General features: G+C 30.9%; 1 protein-coding gene across 1 annotated transcript; it reads left to right on the top strand.

Moving 5' to 3' along the window:
* Positions 1–6,237: 6,237 nt before the first annotated feature.
* Positions 6,238–8,500, top strand: LOC102581525 (homeobox-leucine zipper protein ATHB-16-like). Its single transcript, XM_006367006.2, has 3 exons — positions 6,238–6,824; positions 7,328–7,713; positions 7,824–8,500. Exons 1-3 carry the CDS (start codon positions 6,677–6,679, stop codon positions 8,274–8,276), a joined length of 987 nt encoding a protein of 328 aa, XP_006367068.1. The 5' UTR covers positions 6,238–6,676; the 3' UTR covers positions 8,277–8,500.
* Positions 8,501–9,263: the final 763 nt, after the last annotated feature.

Genomic DNA, 9,263 nt, shown 5'->3' with positions numbered 1-9,263 from the left:
TCCATCCAACAAATGAGCCGTCCAAAGTTATGAAGCAAATTGCTTCATACTAGGCTGTCTGATTAGGTCATGACTTCTTAACTACACACGTTTTGCATCTTCCTGCCAAACAATTTATCTTATCCCAACAGATACTTTATTGTTACTCTGGGTAAAATTTAACAATCATAATGTGAAACTGACCCTCAGTAATGCATTTGGGATGTGCATAGTAGTGCCTAATTTTTTATGAAAGAAAAACAAAAGGTCACAAAATTGCATAATTTTTACCGCATTCTTCACTTTTTGGCTAGGAACTAGATGGTCTCTATTGTCCATATTTACAAAGAGGCTAATTTGATAGCTGATAATTTAGCCAATTTTTGGTCTTTATTTAGGAATTTTGCTTTGAATGAGTTTTATATGGGATATTTTCGGGGTCTCATCCCCCACCCCTCTCTAGTTTCAGACTAATTTCTTATTATTTTAATTCTGATATTAAAAAAAGAGTGAAGTGTCAAAAATCTATCTAAATTGTCTATTTTTTGTTTAGTTTCACACCTAAACTATTCCTCGTATAAGTGCGAGAAACATATCTCAATGTTGACTAGATCAATTTTGGACAAATTTTGAGTTGGGCTTGATTTCTGTATTCGGTTCTCTTGGACAAATTCTGAGTTGGGCTTGAAACTTGGAATCACAATGATCACCATGTTATTGAAGAATTATTATATTCAATAGCCACTTATCAAACTGTTTAAATTGAAAATAGAAAATAGTTTATAAATGTATAATAAATACATTTATTCACGGACAATATATGAATAACCATATAAATAGTAATGTATAATCGTTAATGTCTACTTAGCTTGATAGAAAAAGTAAATGGTAAATTTGGCTGACTATTTGTGAAAAGATTCTAATCTTATATCCACTCCTTCTTAATCATATTACATAGCCTTTGAAATCAATGTGGCAACAATTTTACAAGTTAAAATTAGAAAATAGTCATTTTTGGATTTATAATTGAAAAATAATCATAGTCATTAAAAATAACTATTTTTTTCTTATGGATTACAAATTTTGAAAAGTGAAGCTCCACAATACCCCGGACATATTTCAAAATTCATGATAGTATTTTCATTTGTTTTAAGTTGAAAATTCATAACATTAAAAGTTCATATTTATCAATCATTTTGCTTGAGTTGAAAATTCATAACATTGTAATGGTGTTTTCGCATTAAAAGTTCATATTTATCAATCAATTTTCAAACACGAGTTATTATTTTTATTTTAAATCAATTAGAAAAGTGTAAGTCCGTACACTTCTTACATTTTACAATTACAACCAAATAAAAAAGAACTATAATTTATACCACACTTTTAATTTCAAAGGACAGTCATATAGCTTGCTCATTACTTAGCAGAAGATCATAGGCTTTACTACATCATATGTAATTAAATAAAAATGAAAAATAAAACCTTTTTTTTAAAGAAAAAACGAAAGGATGTATACTGAATTTATAACCCTCTTTTTGAGATGTATAAATATTAATATTAATTCCCGGGGTGGGGGGGGGGGGGGGGGGGGGGGGGGGGGGAGTGTAGTAGTTCAAGCTCCAGCTCGTACAAAATATAATATATAGCCGAACCAAAATAAATTTGGTTTGGTATGATTTTTCTCTTTTTGGTTTGGATTTTTTCGGTTCGGTTAATCAATTTCTTAAATATACTTTTTAATATAAATCACAAGTAAAACGTAAAACACAATACTTAAAAGTATATCAATTATAGATGTCCAAACATAAAAGGTAACGAAAAAGGGACAAAAGTAGTTAACTTCAACTTAATTATCTCTCTCTCTCTCTATATATATATATAATTCAATTTTTTGGTTTTTATTTTTCTAAATCCGAAACCAAACCAAAAGACCAAACAAAGTAAATTATAAATCCAAAACCAAACCAAAAATCCAAAAAACCAATCCAAATTAGAATTCGGTTTGATTTGATTTGGTTTTTCGGTTTAATCCAAACATTGCACACCCCTATATAGCACTGATAATTTTCAATGTCTATATTTATTAGACATTGAATCTGATCCTCTTTAACTTTTTCATATGTTATTTTCTTTTATTTAGATCCCTTTTGAAAATCTTGGCTACAACTACTAAAATTTGGTCCAAAGTCTTATATTGTGCATGTATATATACAGTGCGTATTGGGTGGTTCACTTCAATTTTAAATATTATCGATTATCAATTTGTAGATATGTTAAATCATTATCAAATTAATTTTAAATCATAATTCTTGACCAATAAATCAATATTATTTTTTCAATTTGGGTTATTTGTTTATATAATACTAAAAAAATAAAGTAAAGGTGAAAAAATAGATCATATTCAGCTCCCATTTCATACTCTTTTCACTTTCTCGATCCTATCTTAATAATATATGTAACCTTAAAAGAAGATTGTAATAAAGGTGTATCAGATACTAATTCCAGAATCATTATTTTATGTTCTGCCATATCTTTCTATCTTCCTTTAATATATGTCTTCTGTTCCTTTCTCATTTAGGTAAATTCTTTTTTATTCCCTATATATATTGATCCTCAACAGATATATTAAGTCACTGTTACCAGCAAGGATTGTGGTGACTGCTCAGGTATTAAGTAATTCGTTATCTTTAGAAGTTTTGAATTTGAGTTCTTCTGAATACAGAATCGCACATAGTAGCCTTTATTTTCATTATCCACCAACTTTCATAGTGTCGTATAGAATAAAACATGTTTTCATTTGTGCGTGCCAACAACTAAAATCCCTGCTCACTTTAGTTACATTCTTAAAAAGGGGAAATATTATTTTTGAAGTGAGGAATTAAATTTCGTTTTCCATCAAAAAATAAAAAGAAAAGTTTATCAGCTCATGATCAAAAGTTTTAGTTGTCTATCATAATTAAGTGATAAATAAAAATAATTTTTTTTTAGTAATTCATCATAGTAGCATATAAACTCTCTCTCCTTTCTCGATAAAAAATTATATATGTGGTATGTTTACACCAAATCAATAAATATAAATACGTTTTTAATATACTTCAAATCTATCCTCACAAGATATGAATAACGTCTACATATAATATTACTTTCTCCAAACTTCACATGTGAGATTACAGTGAATATACGTAATCAAAACTAACCCCCCCACCCCACCCCCCCTTCCCCGTGTGCCACATTTTCTCTCTTTTTCTTGTTTTTCGTTTATCTGGGCCGACTAGATAATCACAATAAATGGAGGATACCTACTTATGAAAGTCAGCTCTTCACTTATATTTTATGAACATGACAGTTGTTTCATCAATCTTTTTTTAATAGTTTCTATCACCTTTGATTTCAACATAATTTTACTACTACATCGCTTAAGTCAAAAGATTAGTACCTGTCTAATACGCAAAGATTAAAAAGTCTAAAGATTGTTTTTTTCCTAATTTTTTCTATCGATATTTGATATTTTTATTGAAATTCCAATTAATTTAAATTTACACTATATATAAAATCTATATAAGAGACGTTTTCTAATAAGATTTTCTCTTTTAATAAAGAAATTTTATCAATCTCGACCTCAATAATATAAAAGTTGGTTAATCAATCACGCACGGAACAAGCTCAGTGAGAAGAAAAACATATAAAATATTTTACAATTAGATGGCTTTATGTCAAGGGATTAGTTCCGAGAGAGAGAGTAATTATTTGTTCCGTCTCTTAACATTTTTGCTTTCTCAAAAGTTTATTTAACTAATTTATGAAGTTAAATTGAATTAAACTAATTTAATATTTTAAATTTAAAAATTATACAATAAGTATCGTAGATTATAAATCTCATCATGCTGATTTCATAAAAATGTTAATTCAAGTTCATACAGGTAAGGATATATTTTAAATAGTTATATCGATTGAAACTATTAAGAAGTCTTTTACATCGGATGAAGGGATGGAAAATGGATCTTCTTATATGGACTTGGACAAACCTTCTCTCATGAGGTAGCTATTCGGGTTGAGGTAGGCCCAAGTATCATATCTTCAACATGTTTTCAGAGCAGATGGAGGTCCAGGGATCGAATCTCACCGCCTGCTCTTCCAATGAAAAAGAATTATCATTAGCTAATAAAAGGTGCGCTCTCTCTAACATCTCATCTTTTAGATGAAATTGGCACACACTTCAACATGATATCACAGTCGGGATCATCACAATCTGTTGTTCACCGATGTTAGGTCCCCCATTATAAGTGTTTATGCTCCAGTTGAGGTCTGGGCGACTTGGACAAACTAGTGGCATAGCTATAACTATCCTTTCGTTGGAAAATTACGTTGTATATCTATGTCAAATTCTACATTTAAAGAATATATATTTAAAGTTGGACACACTTGACAAAAGTTATGTCTTTCGCTTAGTTGTAATGGGTGTCCATTTGAATGAATGAGTTCTAGGTTTAAACCACAAATAGAACAATATTATTTTGTTTTATTCTTGTTTTATTCTGACAGTCACACCCAATTATTTTTTGACACCCTCAAAAAATTTATTTTGACAACCACACACCATTATATTTGGACACCCTTAATAAAATTTCTAGCTCCTCCACTTGAGACAGAGCAAACTTTTAAGATTGAGTCATGTCAAGTGCCATATCTTTATAGAAACAAATCGTAATTCATATTTTTAATGAAATATATAGATAAATTTAAGGGATTGTTGTAAGCCCAAGTTATAACTAAAAAGTGGTTTCAAATCCTGAAATGACAAGTGGAGCAAGGTGAGTGGAATTGAGATGCTAAACAGTTACAAGGACGTTGTCGTAGCAATATCTCTTTTTGTATAGCGTAGAAACGTAACGTGTCAAGTAAATAGGAGTGAAATGAGTAACAATTATGTCCATGTAATCTGCCCCTTCAAATTTTAAAAAGATTTCGACAAATTTGAAAGAAGAAAAAAAAAAAAACACAAAAAGTTGAAAAAGGCAAAGAGAAAGAGCAACAATATACGTCACCCCACCGACTGATTGGGACTTTGTTTTCATCTCTATGTATGTATAGTGTATGTATGTATCTCTCTATTTTTATTTTTACCAATAAATGATAAACTTGAATTCATAAATTCTAGAAAAATTGCAATAATAAATTTTCTATGCATCTCTATTTTGAAGAGATACATATGTATTTCAGTATTTGTGTATTTATATATTTATGTATATATGAAATTAAGAAGAGTTAACAGCTCTAAGGATATATATGTGTATTTGTATTTAATTTTCTTCTTCTTATTCTAAGAATATATGTTTATACATAAATACATTGAGAACATAGAGATATATATATATTAGCTTTGAACTGGAGAAAGTGTTTGATCTATGGTACTTAAATTTAATGCATGTATACTACTATGGAATAGATACACGTTAATATAAAAAGAGTGTAAAACAACGATACACAAATGTATATATATGTCAAATACATGCATGTATGATACTTAAAATTAAAATTGTGAAACTCGGATATAATTTTAAATGTGATATTTCTCTAAGATATATTTAACTTGCACTCAAATATGTGATATGAAGTTAGGATTTCAATTTTGCATTCACATACAATTGAAAATCATGATTTAAAAATTTAAATTCTCCGTAAAGTATGATGATTTACAATTTCAAATCATTTATTATTTTTTTTTAAATGTAACACTAGACTCGTAAGTTTATATAGTTTATAAAAGAAAGAGTAATCTTTTAAACTTTTGCAAGAAAGTCTCATGCTCGGTATGAACATTGTTCGCACAATATTTATGTTAAAAAATAGTTAGTTATTATTATTGTTGATAAGTAAAGTTTTATAAAATTATGTGTATTGAAAAGTTTATAATCACAAATATTTATTTATAAAAAGAAATGGATACACACAATTCGTCAATGTAGTATCTTACAATATTTCGATATTTTATTTATGTACTATAATTTACTCATTTGGTAAAATTATATAAGAATTTATAAAATTTAATAATTTTCATAATTTGGAAACTATTCGTGTTTATTGAAAAAAAAGTACAATTTGAAAAATGCAAAAAAAACATGTCTAAACAATTTCAACTTTCTATCAATTTGATTTGATATCATGATTTCATATAGCACGTTAAAGCGGGCCCTTGATTAATTACACTCACTAGGTGACCAAAGCTAAAATTATCTTTGGTTATAAGTAGTCTCTTGTCAAGAGAAATAAATCAAAACACTTTAGTCCACATCTCTTCTCTGCTCCAACACCCTCTTTGCTCTGTTTTATTCCAAAAAAAAGCTTCTGTTTTTGGTTCTGGAACTTGGCTATCTCTCTTTTTTTTTATTTTATAATCATATCCCTGTATTGAATTTGTAAGCAAGGGTGATGATGTTTATGGTGATCGGGAGTAGGTGCTCTCACACTTCCCACATCACTGAAATCATAATCACAAGCTTCTTTCGCCACAAGCTATAGATCTCTATTAATTCCATATAGTATATAGTTTTAATACAAGAAAGCAATATATATTTAAAAGGGATATTTATCAAGAACCCCAAATTCTTGATTACATAACGAAACGAGTGGATATGGGTGTTTCTTGAAAAGATCTCTGTTTTATAATTTTAAAAAAATATCTGTAGAATTCGAAGCTATGATGGCTCCAGGGATTCTCTACGGTGGTGCTTCTAATTTCGATGGCGTTTTTACTCAAAAACAGAGGGATGTGTTTTCTTCATCTACTGCGCCAAAAGGGCATCTTGGTTCCCTTTTTGCCCCTGCCTGTTCTTCTAATTTCTTGGGTATATATTTCTTACACCGTTGACTTTGTATATTTTTATTTGGTTAGTATTGGTTTGGATAGAAATCTTATTTGTTTGTATGAATTTGTGATATTTTCCCCTTAAATATTGAATTGAATTACTATTGTGATCATTTTTGTTGATTGGCCTAAGATAGTTGTAAGCTCATCCATCTAGTGATGAAATTGAATTTGTATAGCAAATTGTAATAGAAAAAGTTGGGTTTGATGAGATTGAGTTGAGGATCTTTCGGAAACAGGGTCTCCATCTCGTGTGGAGTGGTAAGGTCTATGCACACTCTACACTCCCGAGATTCCATTTAGTGGGACTTCACTAGGGTATGTTGTTGTAAATTGTAATAGAAAGTAGAGATACAAGAGCAACTGATGATGTCTTGATATGAAGAATACTAGAAAGTCTTAGCTAGTTTTAAATGGAACTGAATATTGGTCAAAATTGATAACTTGGTAGTAATTTGTTCTGTGGGTATTTTTATCTATCAGGATCCAGTTCTATGGTCAGTTTTGGCGGTGTTAATGGAGGGAAAAGGTCATTCTTTGACTCGTTCGATCAGGATGACAATGAAGCTGATGAATTGGGGGAGTATTTTCATCAAGCGGAGAAGAAGAGGCGACTTACTGACAACCAAGTTCAGTTTCTTGAGAAGAGTTTTGGGGAAGAGAACAAACTTGAACCTGAAAGAAAAGTTCAGCTTGCTAAAGAACTTGGTTTGCAGCCTCGCCAAATTGCAATTTGGTTTCAGAATCGTCGTGCACGATGGAAGACTAAGCAGCTTGAGAAAGATTATGATGAACTGAGGAATAGATACGACGCTCTGAAATCAAATTACAATAATCTTCTCAAGGAAAAAGAAGATCTTCGAACTGAAGTAAGGACCTTTATTATATTTGCATCATATTTGGTACTTAATTAAATGTAATTTCATTTTCGTGAGCCCTTGGGCTATGCTTATGTTTGATGGTTCAATCCTTAATTCAGGTTTTCCATCTCACCGATAAGCTGTTTGTCAAAGAGAAAGGAAACGGGCAAATTGATTTACGCGATGAAAACAAACACTCCGATGCATTGGCAAAAGAAACCGTGGCTGATCCAATTTCAGGAGTAGAAATGTCCAATGTACCAGCTCTGGTTGTTAAGCACCAGCAGGAAGATTTAAGCTCTGCTAAGAGTGATGTTTTTGACTCAGAGAGCCCACGTTACACCGGTAGGGTGCATTCCTCAGTCATAGATCAGGGTGATTCTGCTCGCGTATTTGAAACTGAGCAGTCGGATTTATCTCAGGATGATGATGAAAACTTCAGCAAGACTATGCTTTCTACTGCCAACCTACTTGGCAAAGCCGCGGATGATGATTATCCCGCGACATCATCAAATTTGAGTTACTTTGGATTTCCAGTTGAAGACCAAGGTTTTGGTTTCTGGACTTATTAAGCTAATGTTTGTATTTGATTAGTAGTAATGCGGAATACTATTTAATGTGTCCTAGTAATATGTCATATATTTGGAGACATTGTATTATAGTAGCACATTTCTGTAATAAATAAAGTCCAATGTATGGGTCCAGAACACTAATGAGTTCTGCTCACAAAACAGTTTGGAACTATGGCTATTGCGCTTTGCAAACCTGTTGTGAAATCTAACTTTTCTTTTGTCAATTAGCACATCATGTTTTTTTTTCTTCTGAAATTACGCCATTGGAGTCCCTATTGGTGATCACAACTCAACTATACCATGAAAAGGTCCAAATTCGCGCTGTAGCTTGTACTTTGAGAAAATGTCTTAACTTTGCTATCCGTTAGAAGTTTACCTCATTCATATTCTTGTTGATAAAAGGTCCAGATATAACCTTGTGGTTTACGAAAAGGTCTAACCTTGCCCTCCAATGAAATGAATTACACAAAATATTATGTACTATTAAGTTTATGGCTTATAAAGAAAAAACGATTCAGTTCATGGAAACAAGAGGTTGAAAAATCAAATAGAACGGTATTTATCAGGTCAAAATTAGATTTACCATATAAGGTCAAACTTTAGAAATTCGATATTTGTTATCTACTATCAATTATTAATTCCTGAATTTTGAAAATATCGAATCGAATATCAACGTCGACCGTAATGATAAGTCAGAAGGAATAAGTGCAATGAAACAAGAGTTGGGTGGATATTAGTCGTAAGAGAAGATTAATCAATGGAGAAGTTGTCAAACAGTAAGTGTAGGGTCCTTAATTAAATCTTGAAGTCTCTCAAATGAATCATTTATCTTTTGGATGTTAGCACATTAATATACCTAGCTTTAACCTTATTTTTATTCAAACAAAATTGACTTATTCTTCTTTGGACAGACATTCGAAATAAGGGTAAACAATACAAAAAAGACGTTTTGGGGGGGGGGGGGGGGGAGGATCGACGACCCCTTTG

Source organism: Solanum tuberosum, unplaced genomic scaffold (genome assembly GCF_000226075.1).
Source record: "Solanum tuberosum cultivar DM 1-3 516 R44 unplaced genomic scaffold, SolTub_3.0 scf00695, whole genome shotgun sequence".
Classification (NCBI taxonomy): domain Eukaryota; kingdom Viridiplantae; phylum Streptophyta; class Magnoliopsida; order Solanales; family Solanaceae; genus Solanum; species Solanum tuberosum.
The sequence above is the reverse complement of the archived record's forward strand: the minus strand, read 5'-3'. Positions and strand labels throughout refer to the sequence as shown.